This window comes from Siniperca chuatsi, linkage group LG16 (genome assembly GCF_020085105.1).
Source record: "Siniperca chuatsi isolate FFG_IHB_CAS linkage group LG16, ASM2008510v1, whole genome shotgun sequence".
Taxonomy (NCBI): Eukaryota; Metazoa; Chordata; class Actinopteri; order Centrarchiformes; family Sinipercidae; genus Siniperca; species Siniperca chuatsi.
In genome coordinates this window covers 26,702,042-26,717,715 of record NC_058057.1, presented here as the reverse complement: position 1 = coordinate 26,717,715, position 15,674 = coordinate 26,702,042, and the positions used below count along the sequence as shown (strand labels likewise).

The following is a 15,674-nucleotide window of genomic DNA, read 5'->3' as shown; positions in this document are numbered from 1 at the left end:
GGCCTTCTTGCTTTTTTAATTTACGACATTATTGTGATTGGTTGTAACCTGTCCTATAAGGCTGCAAGACAACTTGCCTCTGTGGGGGCAGTTTCTCAGAGACAGATTGGTGCGGTGTTAATGGAAGTCCTCATTAAATCTGAATTATTTTAAACCCTCCTCACCACTATCATCAGTTTCATTGACAACTGCTAAACATCACTGTGCCGCTTTCGGAAGAAAACTCCAGTTTCTTCACCATTAGTCGTGACGAACAGAGAGAGAGAGTGAGAGAGGGAGGAATTTGCTGTAAAGAGTAAATTGCCTGCAGCCATCTTAGTTGGGTAAGCCATCCCCTGAGCGTTTAGTAAGAGCCAGATGGGATAACGTCATCCTTGTCAACTCAGGCTCACTTTCATCTCCATTTCCCAGCTGCCGAGCCTTGTCATGACAGTAACATGCACAAGGCGGTGAGTGACTTTTACCATCGGCTGTGAAGGCAATTTTACCCTTTATGGACTCAGTGAGCTTTGAATGAATGTTAAACCTAATGATACAGGCTACTGCACTCCTTTCTTTATTGTAATGAAAATACTCTCAATGTCATTTCAAGGTTAATAAAGGATTAAGCGGATATATTATGAAGGTGCTGTTGAATGTGGTGTCTCACAGCAAAACGACGACAAGCAGCCATAGCCTTTTTTCCACCCCATCCTATTTACAGCTGCTTTTAAAAATCAATCAAATTCAGTGTTTATGCACAAATTGTATTTTACCCATTTAACTATTGATCTAACTATTTGGTTTTAAGCAGAAAATCGATCAATTTAAACATTTGCCTACAAGATCTCTGCTGCTGAATACATTAAGCTGAGTCAACACATTTTTTACACAAACACCAATAGTCCTGTCTTGCCTTGATAAAATAAAATATTATGAAACTTTAATGATGCTCGTGGGAAATTGGGTAGCATTAAAACTTGTTTTGGGTAAAGTTAATATAGCACCCCAACTACAGCAACTGTCACGTAAGCCCCTTAAGCTCTATTTTCAAAAAGGACTAATATTACCCAAGGGATGTCCAGTGGTAAGAAAAACTTGTGAATATGGAGATTTAATCCCGTAGGAATCTGCTGAGTAAAACTCGAAGACAGAGGTTCCCTGATTATACTAACCCCATGTGAATCAAACCCAGCCACTGCAGCCAGAATCTGACGTGTATTACGATTTTCTGTTTCTACTCATGTCAGGTTTATCTGAATATTTAATTTGTGTCCCTGCACCTACAGCAAGCTCAGGAGGATCACTCTCTCTTTGTTTGTTAATTTTCTTGAAAGTTAATTTTTCCATTCTATGATATTACATACCAGATATTTTCGCCTGCTGTGAAAGTAAGTGAGAAAGTTGCATTTTTGCTTCGATTCTTGCTTTCAGTACATTTTAATTGTCATGAATTTAGGCTGACCACAGAGGCTATTGTCTGTGTGAAAGATTAAAACGTTTAATATCCACATTTCAAGTTTACAGGAGGTGACAGATGTTTGATACGGAAGGATTTATCCTGAGTTTTGTATTATTTTTGAAAAAGTATGCACAGTAAGTTAGCACAATAAAATAACTTTAGGCAATAAAAGAACCAAGCTAGGCCAAGTTTAACAATAATAAATAGGGATCCTAATGCCACTTTGATGAGATTGAATGTGAGGAGAACCAGCAGAGAACAGGGCAGGTGTCTTTGTGAGTGACCAGCTTCAGCTAACGCACCCAGGCACAAAAGCTAGTGTTGACTAGTATGGCTTCTAAAACATATAAAATGGTATATTAGCTTTTGAAAGTATAAGTTCAGTAATGTCAACCTACAAGTTGCTCTTTAAGGATCTGGCACAACCTTCCTCTTATCATGGAGACTGCAGGCACTCTAGTCTAATCTGAAGGGACTGGTTTCAACTGCATGTTTTGTTTTTTTTAACCTTAAACTACTGAATGTCTCAACAACAACTGAGCGAACGTGATTACAACAATTTTCTATGCCGATCATCAAAAGGTTCAAGGGTACTTTATTATTTACAGTAAGTTCACACATTAATACTACGTACATGCAAATATGGCTTTAGACCAGTTATGTTTATAAGTATGGTAACAATATCTAGATTTTCCATCTATTTGATCACACAAACATTGTTTGTATGTTTATATATCTCATCAAAAAGGCCAGATCAATGTCACCCTATAATTGAACTGCTCTGACTGTGGGGGTAATTTTCCAGCTGTGGGTGGCCACCACAGCCAAATTAATAAGGAAATATTGTGTGCATGCAAACATGCTTTCCCCACGGATCCCACTACTCACCCTGCTGATGTGATTACTGTGCAGCAGCATCCCAGTCAGCTCCCTCAGCGACGCTTCCACACGTCTCATGAACTCTACAGACGGCAGCCTCTGAGAGCAGAAGAGGTCCATCGCTCCAGCTGCGACCTGGCAGGCCTGCAGGACGAGGTCCGAGGTCCCAGCGGAGGGGGATCCCTGCACGCCGCCACCACCGAGTCAAGTAGCTGGCACACAGAGTCCACCAACACTGACCCTGCATCCCCATCGGGGCAGAACCACAGTGACTCCAGGCCTCTGTGGTTCCCTTCTACTCGGTGCAGGGAACACAGCGACTGGAGGAACTGCACATGAGGAAGCATGGCTTTCCCACGAGGACTTCCGTGACGACTGGAGGGAACTGGCGGCTGAGGGGAAGTGACGGCAGGTTGGGGGTCCTCTAGCAGGAGTTCAGGAGTCTCTGAGTCGGAGCCTAGTTGAAGGTTTGCACTGTACGCCGCACTTTCTGGACCAAATAGATCCTGCGAAACGTTGTCCATTGTGTTGTCATGACCTGGAAGATTTTACACAGAAAAATGTGTTTTCTTAAACAACGAGGAGCTGGATCAGTCTTGTTTAATCTAAACCACCTACATATGGTCTAAATGCATATGTATTGTATATAATTTTGTATATAGAGCCAAAACAATCAGTCAATTCCAGTGGTAGCAAGTAACTAAGAACATTTACTCAAGTACTGTACTTAAGTACAATTTTGAGGTACTTGTACTTTACTTGCGTATTTCTATATTCTGCTACTTTAAACTTCTACTCCACTTCATCTCAAATATTGTACTTTTTACTCCACTACATGTATTTGACAGCTTTAGTTACTAGTTACTTTACAAATTCAGATTATTAATACAAAATATAAAAATCAACAAATAAATTACGGTGCATTATCATAGATTAAACTACCCAGCAGAATATAAGGTAGTTAAAATCCACCTTTACCAGCTGCAACATTAAAGTGATGAACAAAAAGGTGGGGAAATACCATGATACAGAGCGAACAACGACACAGCAAGTAGTGTAACTAACGTTAGCTAGGTTGTGGGTTAGCAAACTGTCGCTACAGTAGCTGCTGCGAAGCTAACAGCCAGAGAGGACGAGACGGTTTCCCAGAGCCAGCACAGCAGCTCCAGACAGCGACGCTCACAACTCTCCTGCTGCTGTAGCTAACATCACAACAACAGCAGATCTCGGCAAACTAGAAAGTAAGCAGCACCTGTCTGCAGCTAGTTAGCCTCCTCGTATCAGCAGCAGAGGGAGGAGGACAGATGAGTCTTTCTTGCAGTCTTTCTAAACAGTGAACCATTAATTAGTCCAAGAGTATGTAAAGTTGTTCTAATGTTTTTTGTAGCCTATACATGTTTGTCAATAAAGGAGACAAGGTCTGACGTTAATCAGTCTACATATTAAGATAATAAACTAAGAAATGTGTCACCACATTGCACTACCAAAAGACCATATTGTTAGAGCACAACAAGTATACAATCTTTTGAAAACGTCGATGATCATAGCATCATCTCCTACAAGTCAAAAGGTAAGTGATGGTCAGACAGTAACTGGAACCAGATCAGAGGAGACCCCATTCATAAAAAGGGGCTTTGGGACAAGAGGAGACTGGTCTGTAGGTGGCAAACTGACAAAACTCTGTCAATATTGGCAGAGAGCAAAATAAACCTCAGTGTTTATATTTCAGTCTCTGCTTCAGCCCAGTCATGGTTTTTCTTTTCACACAACATCATGAACATCAAAACATTAGGACCACACTTCTTATTTTGGAGGAAAATTGTGCTGAATTATACTTTCACATTTTCTCTGAGTAAATTGTTTTTGCTGCGTTGCCACATCACTGCTGATGAAATATAAAAAGGGAGAACATTAAAGAGTGGGGATGAAACCAATACCCGTTTCCTGTTTTTTCACACAGATATGCATTTTAGTAAGTCAGTATAATGCTTTTCAGACAAGCACATGTGAAGGCAAAGACGTATTTTCCCCTTTTTAAAGGAAGATCATGATCCTTTGTTGTATTTTAAGTCCCTAAAATCCAAATTATAGGTGTTGCTACTCATAATTCTATGAACAGGTGGACTTTGGTTATCATTTTCTCAGGCTGCAGTCCTAAATGTCTCCCCTCAGGCCCAAGTGTTTTCCTTTAAACAAATGCTGTCATAAAGGCCACACTATTTACAACTGTCTGTGTGTTTTTAGACAAGAGAGGAGTGTTGTTTCAAAATGATATATTCTCTACCGGGGAACAGTGCCACCTATTCCTAAGAAATGGATGATAACATTATTTAAACCAGTCATGACATTTGGCAACAACTGGCAAGCAGCAAGTTCTTCACTGGCAAAGAAAGATGAACACGTGAGAGAGGAAGCTCTAAATACTAGCGATATGGAAATATGTAAGCACAAATACATATTTTTATACATATATTTTGAAGGTGAACTCATATGATGTGTACTGTGTACTTTGCAAGTAAACAGGGTTCCTGCAGGGTTCACCAAGTTAAATTCAAGACCTTTTAAATACCAAGGTCATAGTAAAGTAAGTAAGATTTCAATGAAAACCAGTCGGGGACAATATGTCCTAGTTATTTATCAACTGCATGAATTTATTGACATTTATATCACATTTTGTCAGTACTTCCCAGATGTATATAACAATAATTCCTAACCAGCCTCATCACATCACCTGCTGCTTTTCCTCCATTTAATTGTTAAATCTTTGTTTTTGGACTGTTGGCTGCAGTTAGCTGGTTCAGCGAAGTGAAAAACCACACAACCTTCAAAAAAAAGCTGCTCCACAAAAGGCTCTGCTTCTACTCTGCACTGATCCGTTTGACAGCCAATTGATAGAATTGACACATCGTTAATATTGTTGTGTTTTTGTATAATAAAAAAAAAATAAAATAAATGTGCCATGAAATATTATTACACCTCTACATTACACCAGTCTGGTGGGAAGATACAGCGAGTCTCCAGTTTGTATAATACTCACTGACCGGGTCAAAAAGGAGGGACAAGCAGCTATAAAACTATCAACTCATTATGTACGTGATCGTTAGCAGCCTTGCGCGATAACTTCAGGACAGGACGCCCAGTGTCCGAGCTCCGCGGAGGACTCACGTCAGGATGTACCTGTCCTTGAGATATCCTCTCCTCAGACTAAAGGCATCAGCAGAGAAACGCTCTGTGCTTGTATATATATATCTTTACAAATTGTCGGCACTTTTTTTGACACAAGCTCACCTTTCGGCGGATGCTCTTGTCTGCTAAGACAGCTACTCTGCAGGTCACTGAATGAATTATTCTTAAACGTTCCCTTTTCAAGGGTGAAACTTTTAACAAACTACAACATGTTTATGATAAATACCACAACAAACTCTAAGTGGTATCAGAAGCAGAAGTCCTCTTGCTGTTATGATCATTCTACACATTTGACTAATATTCTACTTATTTTAAGTACATTTACTCAAGTACTGTACTTAAGTACAAACTTGAGGTACTTGTACTTTACTTGAGTCTTTTTTTCATGCCACCTTCTACCGCACGCTACTAAATTTCACTTTTTACTCCACTGCATTTATCTGACAGCTTTAGTTACTCTACAAATTAAGATTTTTACACACAAAACATATAAAGAGTTTATAAAATATGATGCTTTGTTATAAACTACACAAGAGTTGTACACCTGAAACGATCAGTCGATTAATCGATTAGTCGACTGACAGGAAATTAATTGGCAACTATTTTGATCGTTTAAGTCATTTTTCCTGTAAAATCACTTCCTGGCTGCAGCTCCTCAGATGTGCAGATCTGCTGCTTTCCCTCTGAATGACTGTAATAACTGTAATGTTTGTTAATAACGTCGAGCTTTGGACTGTCGGTCGGACACGACGACACGGTGAAGGCGTCGCTTTGGGCTCTGGGTCGTCCTTTCTCACCGTTTTCACGAGTTTTCCAAACCGATCGATCGATCGACGGAGAAAAGAATCGGCAGATGGATCCAGAATGAAAAGCATCATCAGCTGCAGTCCGATACAAACCGGTTCAACATGAGCTCCAGCTCCACCAGCTGCAGCAGCAACATCCTGCTTTACATTAATGCACGAGGAATAATAACCTGATGATAGAATATATAACAGCACAGCAGCCACAGGGACGCTGCACTGCTTTAATGCTTTAAGGGCTTTTTCCTGATTACACTCTCACACTTTCACTTGTAACAGAGTATTTTCACAGAGTGGTGTTGGTACTTTTACATAAGTAAATGATCTGAATACTTCCTCCACCGCTGGTAACCGACATCCTCAGAGAAAGGCCTACCTGCTGCCTCTGTGGCGCTCTCTGTGTTTGACGTCACTCTGGTGATCAGCAATTCCTGTCGCAGCCTCAGCACCTCCTGCTGCAGCTCCTGGGATTTCTTCTTCCAGCCTTCATCCTCGTTCTTCAGCTTGCAGGCCAAAGCCTCGGCGTACTCTCTGCCACTCATACCCGAGGGCTTGTTCTTTATTACAGCCACTGCCAGTGCGACTTTGGCTTTGGTGAAAAACCACTCTGCTCGACTCGCTCCTGAAACACAGTAAGGAGGGCAGATTTTAAAGGAAGTCAGCCAACAAAAACCGCAGAGGGCCAGTGAAACTCAAAATTCAGCCACATTCATAATTTTATTATAAAATACATGTTTTACAAAAGAGTAATCCCTCAAAAAGATGTTTTGCTTTGCATGGGAAAGTACAGAAACTAGCCAATAAACAAAACTTGTGTGGAGCTGAAACAATTACTCGATTAGTCAATAACCAGAAAATTAATCTGCCATCATTTTTATAGTCGATTCATTGTTTTTTTTTTTTAACGCAAAATGCCCAAATCACTTAATTCCAGCTTCTCATCCAGCTTGATGATTTGTTGCTTTCTTTACTGTCTTTCTTTTGTCTCAACCGGTAAACCCACTTTGTACTTCACACTTATTTTAATTTTATACTTATACCCACTTGGTACTTAATTTATCTGACCTGTATTATAGCGCATTATATTTTGATTTGCTCAGTACTTCTATTCCTGTGTGCACTGACGTGACAGTGAGCTGCTGTAATGAAAGAGTTTCCCCTCAGGGATCAATAAAGTATTTCTGATTCCGATATGACAGTAAACTGAATATGTTTGGGTTTGGGACTGTTGGTCAGACAAAAGAAGCAATTCAAAAACATCTCCTTGGGTTTTTTTTTTTTGCTATTTTCTGACATTTTATAGATCAAACGATTAATCAACCCGATGAAAACACTCATTACTTACAGCCCCAAATGTATGTATAATTGGCCGCTCGGCCTCGCTTCCAATTTCTTTCCCAGTGGCCACTCGCGGAATTGCAACGAAAAAGTCCTCTGTGGCACAAAAAGCATTTGATCCATGGGAGGTTTTATATTTGTAAAACTTTCCTCAAGCTGAGAAAAGTGATTTAAAACTCTATGACCTCATCAAAATGTAAAGTCTCTGGGCCGAGTGGGAACTCTCGGGCGGGGCCAGCGGGAGAAACACTACGGCGCATATTAAGTGGGCCGCATTCCCCGGAAGTAAACCCGGAAGCTAGAACCTTTTCTTTTTGCGTATGTGCCAGGTGAGCAACTCTCATTGGACTGAATAGGCGCCGTCTTGGGGTCCAGTGTCCAGTTCTAATGATACATCCATGGGGTGAGGCCGGGGTGGCTGGACGGGTCAAACAAACAGGACTTTCACCCAGGAGACCGCCGTTCAGAAGTCAGCGTTGATTCATTCTAACTCACGTACATAAGTTAACTTACGTAACGTATTTAACTTACATCACTTACGTACATATTTTAACCCAAACCGTGATCTTTTCCTAAACCTAACCCAGTAGTTTTGGTGCCTGACCAAACAAAACTGCGACCGTTTCACAACGTTAATCACGTGCTTATCATTGTTACCATGATGACAAAGGTCACCTGACTATTACAACGAAGGTCACCTGACTTCGTCCTTTCCTGCACATCTAAAAAAAAAAAACTATCTATCTATATCTAACACTTAAAGCTTAAAAATGTCCTTAATAGCGGCGTGCTGTTTATTCGCCGCACCGTGATATCACATTGGTCTGGGGGCGTGTGGGTGGGGAACAGGAAGTGCAGGGCAGGCTGTGTGTCCAGCGTGTCTGCATGAGCGTAGAGGAATAAAATGGGAGACACCGGCGATGTAAAATGTCAGTTTCAAAGTGAAAATGCCAACAAAAGAATCCGCCAACACTAACGTGACCACCACATCCCACCAAACTGAAGCCACTACTGGCCAGTTAGGAGGAGTCAGAGGTCAATGGAGGTCAATAAAATAGGTTTGTGTAATTTTGGTAAATTACATTAATCATAATACTTGCAGCCTGAAGCAAAAGTCAGTCAAAAAAAACAAGTCCTGTATCTTTAAAAAGCTTCCCATCACAACCCACCAAAAAACAAAAACAACTGCACTTAGTTTTGCAAATGAAAGCCACGTTCATTACTAAAATAAAAGTCTAAAAAACAACTTTTAAAAGCTTCACAAAATGAAACCAAAACAACCAAACTACGCTATAAAATGTGGAAAAATAAGGCTATTTTTTCTAGACTAAACCATCAACAGGTGGGCCAGTTAATGTTTATTTAGGCTACTGCCAAATGAGCTAACTAGCTAGCCTTCAAATCACAGCATGCGTCCATTATCGGACAGCCAGTAAAACCAGATGTATTGTCTTGACATGTCCCTGTCCATCTTGTTTTATTACTTTCCCCCAAATCTCCACATCTGTCTCGTCCCCGACATGTCAATGTAACGCAACACTTTTGTTACGATGCACATATTATATAGGAGGAACAAAGTTAGCATGCTATGATGCATCCAGCTAAGCTAGCACTATAGCTACAATTAAAACTTGTGGTGTGTGTTTGTTTGTTTGTTTGTACAACCAATATAATCTGTCAACCTGAATCCATAACTGTCTACAAACAACGGTGGGAAACAATAGCTGTAGAAAACAATAACTTACTCAGCTTTAAATTAACTTTGGCAAACAAAGCTAAAGCTAACCGTGGAGCTAGCTAGTGAAGGTTACAGCTCAACATTTCATTGTTCTGTTCGTCAAACGACTTTACTTGACATTATCACTTCAAATTGTTAACGTCAAACTACTTACCTTTTAAATGCCCCTCCTTGCTTTCCATTGCTCGGCGCTTGTTTTCCTAAATCTCCCCATTAAAAGTTTACAATCGTAATGGCCGCAATGCTAATTAAGCTTCACCGGCTGGACAGGTGTTACACCGAAATCTGTGACCCGTGAGATTGTGTGCCACTGAGCCGTCAGCCATGTTGTCTCTCTTCAGGTGGACCTGTTAGCACAGCTGTGTGACCCTGTTAAATATCTAACCTTTACAATTATTGCTGTTTCTTTTTTGCAGATTTTTTAATATATGTATGTTTAAATGTATATTTATAATGTTTTTCAAAACAGAAAAGGGGTAAAATTTCATAGTTTCAAAGCTATTAAAATATGCGACTGCAGTAGTCTCATATGACTCTAATAGGCCATTTTATTTATGATTTTATATAAGTGCTGCCACCTGCAGTGGATTAACCTTTGTAATCTCAATAAGGCTTTCCTGGTTAAATTATGTTGTTTTAAAATATTTTTTTAAATGATTTATGGTTAAACAGTTGAAATAATTAGCCTACCAAAAAGTAATGGATGAACAGGTGGCTAAATACAAATGGATACATGGTTAAAATAGTAGGCTAAACACAATGGATTAACAGGTGAAATAATTGGCTTAAAGTAATGGATGCACAGTTGAAATAATTAAGTAACATTAATGGGAAACAGGTGAAATTATTAGCTAAAAGTAATGGATGAACAGGTGGCTAAATGTAATGGATACATGGTTAAAATAGTAGGTGAAATAATTAAGTAACATTAATGGGAAACAGGTGAAATGGTTAGCTAAAAGTAATGGCTAAATGGCTGAAATGTCGAGTTTCTGTTGGTACAGTTGTAGAAGGAATGCAAACCGGACCAAACCCAGCTAAACATTATCAGTTCAACAGTATGAAAACAATATTATAACAATTTCCACTTTTTGTAGTGTTACTCAACATCCACTTTAAAAATCAATTGAAATGACCCCATGTGGTGTTGATGAAGTATTAGCTCATCTGACAGGATGTGGAGGTACACCAGACAAAAAAGGCTGCGAGCCACTGCCATAGGCGGGCATGCAGTGACACAGTTCCTGCTGGAGAAACGAGCATCGTAAGAATATTATAATGATTTTTCCTTTGGCAGATTTGTAGCTGACAGGCATAGGAAAAAAGTGATTTTTTGCATATGTTTTTCTCTCCCTGGGGTAAACTAATGGTAGTCTAATTCACTGCAAATTGTCTAAATTTGCATACAGTGATTGTTAACCTTTTGAAAGTTTTCTAAATGACATTTTCAAGAGTCCTCGATATGTAAGAGCGTTGTTGTCGAAACACGTCTGACTGTTTCAACAAGCCCGACAGAATCACCGGCTAATTATCTGCAGCAACAGGCGGCCCTCTTCTGGATCTGATCTCAGGCAACTCGCTGTGCTTCTGTTGGTTTTTTTTTGTGTTTTTTTTTTTATTTTGGACTGCAGGCCACATTCCCATGTTATTTTCCTTCATTCAAATCTCAAATGTGGGTGTGGGGGCCTTTCAAGGGTCAGTTAAATGGGGTTTTAGACAGTGGTGGAAAATAACTACTTGTGCTCGAGTATTTTATGCTACTTTTTACTTCTACTCCACTACATTTCAGAGGGAAATATTGTACTTTTTACTCAACTACATTTATAAAGTGTATATAGCTGACATATACAGTATATATATATATATGTGTGTGTGTGTGTGTGTGTGTGTGTGTAAGGAGCCATTTTTCTGCATAATGAGTACTTAAACTTCTGACGGTGTAGTCCCTCATTCGTCCAGGAGTGTTCCATCGTAGAAAAGGTTTCAGTCGTAGTCGTCTGGACACTGTTTTCAGAATCAAGACGTTTCGGCTCCCATCCGGAAGTCATTCTCAATTGTGAAAATGGTCTGAGAACTCAGAAATTTAAGCTACTCTGTGCTGCTTAAGCCCCGCCCTCAGGAAGGAGACAAGATGCCCACACAAAAACAGAGCAATGTAGTTTACTCTATTCGATGCAGTGAGGAAAACTGCAAAGAACGGTACATAGGTGAGACTAAACAGCCACTTCACAAAAGACTTTATCAGCACAGACGACACGCTAACTCGGGATTGCAGAGCGCCGTGCATTTGTATCTGAAAGCTACAAACCGCACGTTTTAAGACAGCGAGGTGAAGATTCTGAGTAGAGAGAAGAGTTGGTTTGAAAGAGGAGTCAAAGAAGCCATTTTTGTGAAAAAAGAAAACCCCTCTTTGAACAGAAATGGTGGTCTGAGATTCAGCCTGCCCAACGTTTACCACAGTGTATTAACACCGTGGTCACGCCAATCACATGCTAATCAGGTACTTAACAGTGATGAGGGAGGTGCAGCCAGAAAACAATAGGCCTGATTACTGATTACTGGGCCATCATGGAAACAATTAGGTCAGTTTCAGGTGAAACTAGCTATTAACAGATACTCAGGCAGACTCCTCCCTGAGGGCGGGGCTTAAGCAACACAGAGTGGCTTAAATTTCTGAGTTCTCAGACCATTTTCACAATTGAGAATGACTTCCGGATGGGAGCCGAAACGTCTTGATTCTGAAAACAGCGTCCAGACGACTACAACTGAAACCTTTTCTACGATTAAACTTCTGATATTTGTAACACTGAGTACATTTTTACTGATGATACTTAAGTACTTTCACTTAAGTGAGATTTTGAATGAAGGGCTTTTACATGTAATGGTGTATTTTTACCCGGAGTTATTGGTAGTTTTACTCAAGTAAAAGATCTGAATACATCGCCGCTTGTTTTAGAGGAGCTGTGGTTGCTGAAAACCTGTTGTTAATAAAGTGATGTTAATAATTTAACTCAAACAAACAGTTGTCCAGTTCTTCTTCTACACCCCATGTAATATGTTTTTTATTCTCAAAACTTAACCAAATGAGGTTTTATGTGCAGCTCTCTGCGGTCAGTGCTGTGGAAGTTACTTTGAAAGTCTATATCTCTACAAACTACCATATTGGATGAAGACGGGCTGCGGCAAGGCTTTTGTCAGGAGAGATATCTTTTAGTTGAGTAAATTGCGGCAAAGTATTTCAAGGTGTCTGCTGAAACGACCCGCAGCAGCTCGATGCAGAGGTCCTGCTGGATCACCGAGCCCCTCACCCTCTCGCACAGAGCGAGGCCACTTTCCCAAGGAATCTCATTTCAGCCGAGAGTGTCCATGATGTGATTCCCTTAGTCAGTACAGAGCCTGCAGGCATACGGGTAAAGGTCAGGAGGGGCTTGACTGGAGAATGGGGAGCTTTGCCTTTGCTTTGTGACTCAGCTCTCTGCTCACCAACACGATCGATACAGTGCCTGCTAGAGCTGCACAATATGGATGTAATGTGCCACGTGGACGCTGTGAGGGTGAAATGAAGTGTGATAATTGATTTACGCATAAATTCTCACTTTGTTTGTACTTGCTGCAAGTATAGACCCTGAAAATTAATGTTGTTTTCTGAAAGAAAAGTAATCTCAACTTGATTTTTCAACCAGCTGTGCCTCAAAAGTAATACGCAGCCAAAGGTTCTCCAGTTTTGAATTAAGGGAAAAAGCAAACCAAAGTTACAGCTCCTCCGAAGCTTCTCACTTTGCTCCTGGTCTCATTATTTGTTAGCTGTTTTTTTACATCAACATGCTGATATTTAGCAGGTATAATGTTGACCGTACACACCATCTCAGGTTAGTTATGAATACGTGGGGGGCCGACGCTTGGTGACAGTGACTCCTCGCAGGGCTGGCGGTGAGCTGCTGTAGCTGGCGAGCTAACCGTTAGCTCAAACGATAGCTCCCGGAGCTTCTCTCTGCTTTCTCTCTCTGTTCACCATTGCACGCCATTTCATTCAATAAATGAATTATTAAAGGGGGAAAATAAAGCTCCCCAGGCAATAACGGTCAGTAGGCAAACTCATTCATAGAGTTTATTCAAAAGACGTATTTATCAGCTTCTGCCTCATAGCTGTCTGCAGACCTGTTGTGGAGCAGTTTATACTCCGACAGAGGAGGTTGATTAAAAGTGAATGGTGCAACACCGCTAAAAACTAAGAAAGCTTTCTCTATTCTGTCTCTCTGTCCCCCTCAGCTTGCTATTGGATCCTCTGATCGCACCAATTCCATTGGAATTAATTGATTTTGCCATTTTAAATCCCGGTGTGTCCAGGCATTTAGCAGGCTAATATTTGCTAATTAGCACTGAACACAAAGTACAGCTGAGGCTGATGGGAATGTCATTAGTTTTGGAGGTACAGAGAGGCGAAGTCCCTCCCCTTCTGGTGGACCACCATGGGACCTTATTTCGGAAAAGATATGTACTGTAGTCAACGCGGGGAGAGACAAATAATTGCGTTTGAATTGCGCCAAGAATGACACATATGATGTTTGTCAATTTGAAAGACAATTTTGCATGTCGCAGTTTGTTGTAAAACTGTTGAAGTATAATAATAAATAGCTGTCAAGATATTTCAATCAAAAGTCACAGAAAGTCAGTAGTTTGCATCCTCTGGGAACCATGAATGTCTGTGTAACGCTTCACGGCAATCTGTCCGATAGTTGTCGAGACATTTCAGTCTGGACCTCAGTGGTGGACCCACCAATGTTCAAATCTCCAGATGCCGCTAGCATGGCTGAAAATAAAAAGAAGATACTTTTATTAAAAGTAATAAACACATTATTGTAACACACTGTATTCCAGTCTCATTTACTGCCGGTACAAAATGCAGCTGCACAGCTTTGGACCTGAGCCAGGAAACATGAACACATCCACTCCTGTTTTAGCTCCCGGTTACTTTTAGAATTTAAATTTCGTTAACATATAAAGCCGTCCTACATTAGTGGCCTGAGATCGTCCTGGTAACTCTGCGTTTCACTGCACATACCGAATGAGCAAATGACAAATAAGACCTTTGAATCTTGATTGTAATGATGAACAAAGCTTTATATGATCTTTTTCATGTGCTGTAATGTATTTTCTTTCTCAGTTTATGTCTTCTTATGTGATTTTTATTGGTCACTGTGTTACCTGCTGTCTCACTCACGCTCGTGCTTTTACTCGTAATGCTTGTTTTCACTTCGCGCTGCTCGTTTTAACCTCACTAAGAAAGGCGTCATGTAAATACTTGACGCTGACGTCAGCGTAGATGTTGGCTGTTACACCTCCTGTGACACTAAAGGAGACTTTGTGTGTCTCAGTTTATGTCTGAATAAACACATGATGAGTTGAAGCAGCACAGGTGTTCGGCATCATAGCTGCGATGAATTATGGTCACCGAGTTCACCCACACACTCTCAGCCTTCAGGTTTGATTGCTTTGAAAATGGAGAGACTCGCCGGCTTCATGCATCGCAGCATCCTAAATGCACGACAAATATTTACTTGGCAGGCTGTTAATTTACTTCAAATATTAACATTGTTTGAGAAACAAAAGGAATGCTGGGATAGGTTTCCAGGCCCCCACATGACCCTGAATACAGGTGTAGTAAACAGGAGGATGCACCAACTTGTTAGCCTCAGAGGAAAAAAGCAAACATTCTGCTTATTACACACGCTTCAAATCAGCTCTGAAGGATGTGAATATGAATATTGATTCTCCTTTCTCTGCAGGATAATGTTTAATTTTATAAAAGTGTATTACTTTTACTTTTGATGTTAGAAGAGCTGGCCTTTGTTTCAGGTGAGACTTTATTTGAGTACTTTCTTCTCATGTCACTTTCTGCTTCCACTCCGCTACGTCTCAGAGGGAAATATTGTACTTTTTACTCCACTGCATTCATCTGACGGCTTTAGTTACTTTATACATTAAGACTTTTGCAAACAAAACATATAAAGAGCTTATAAAATGTGATGATTTGTTATAAATTAAACTAATCAACAGTTTATACAAAACGATCAGTCGATTAGTCGACTGACAGGAAATTAATTGGCAACTATTTTGATCATTTAAGTAATTTTTCCTGTAAAATCACTTCCTGGCTGCAGCTCCTCAGATGTGCAGATCTGCTGCTTTCCCTCTGAATGACTGTAATAACTGTAATGTTTGTTAATAACGTCGAGCTTTGGACTGTCGGTCGGACAGGACGACACGCTGAAGGCGTCGCTTTGGGCTC

The 15,674-nt window shown here is 40.4% G+C and overlaps 1 protein-coding gene across 6 annotated transcripts in view; it reads right to left on the bottom strand.

Annotated features, from left to right (window-relative positions):
- mei4 (meiosis-specific, MEI4 homolog (S. cerevisiae)) overlaps positions 1 to 9,743 on the bottom strand; it is a 105,629-nt gene extending 95,886 nt beyond the window's left edge. For 3 of the 6 annotated variants that reach the window (XM_044170143.1, XM_044170146.1, XM_044170145.1), the window contains exons 1-3: positions 9,540 to 9,743; positions 6,686 to 6,931; positions 2,330 to 2,858 (exon numbers count right to left, since the gene is read on the bottom strand). In XM_044170143.1, the coding sequence (XP_044026078.1) occupies positions 2,404 to 2,858; positions 6,686 to 6,931; positions 9,540 to 9,567 (729 nt within the window). In that variant the 5' untranslated portion in view covers positions 9,568 to 9,743 and the 3' untranslated portion in view covers positions 2,330 to 2,403. Of the gene's footprint in view, positions 1 to 2,329; positions 2,859 to 6,685; positions 6,932 to 9,539 lie in introns of those variants that run through there. The other 3 variants (XM_044170148.1, XM_044170149.1, XM_044170147.1) reach the window with 1 other exon arrangement.
- Positions 9,744 to 15,674: the final 5,931 nt, after the last annotated feature.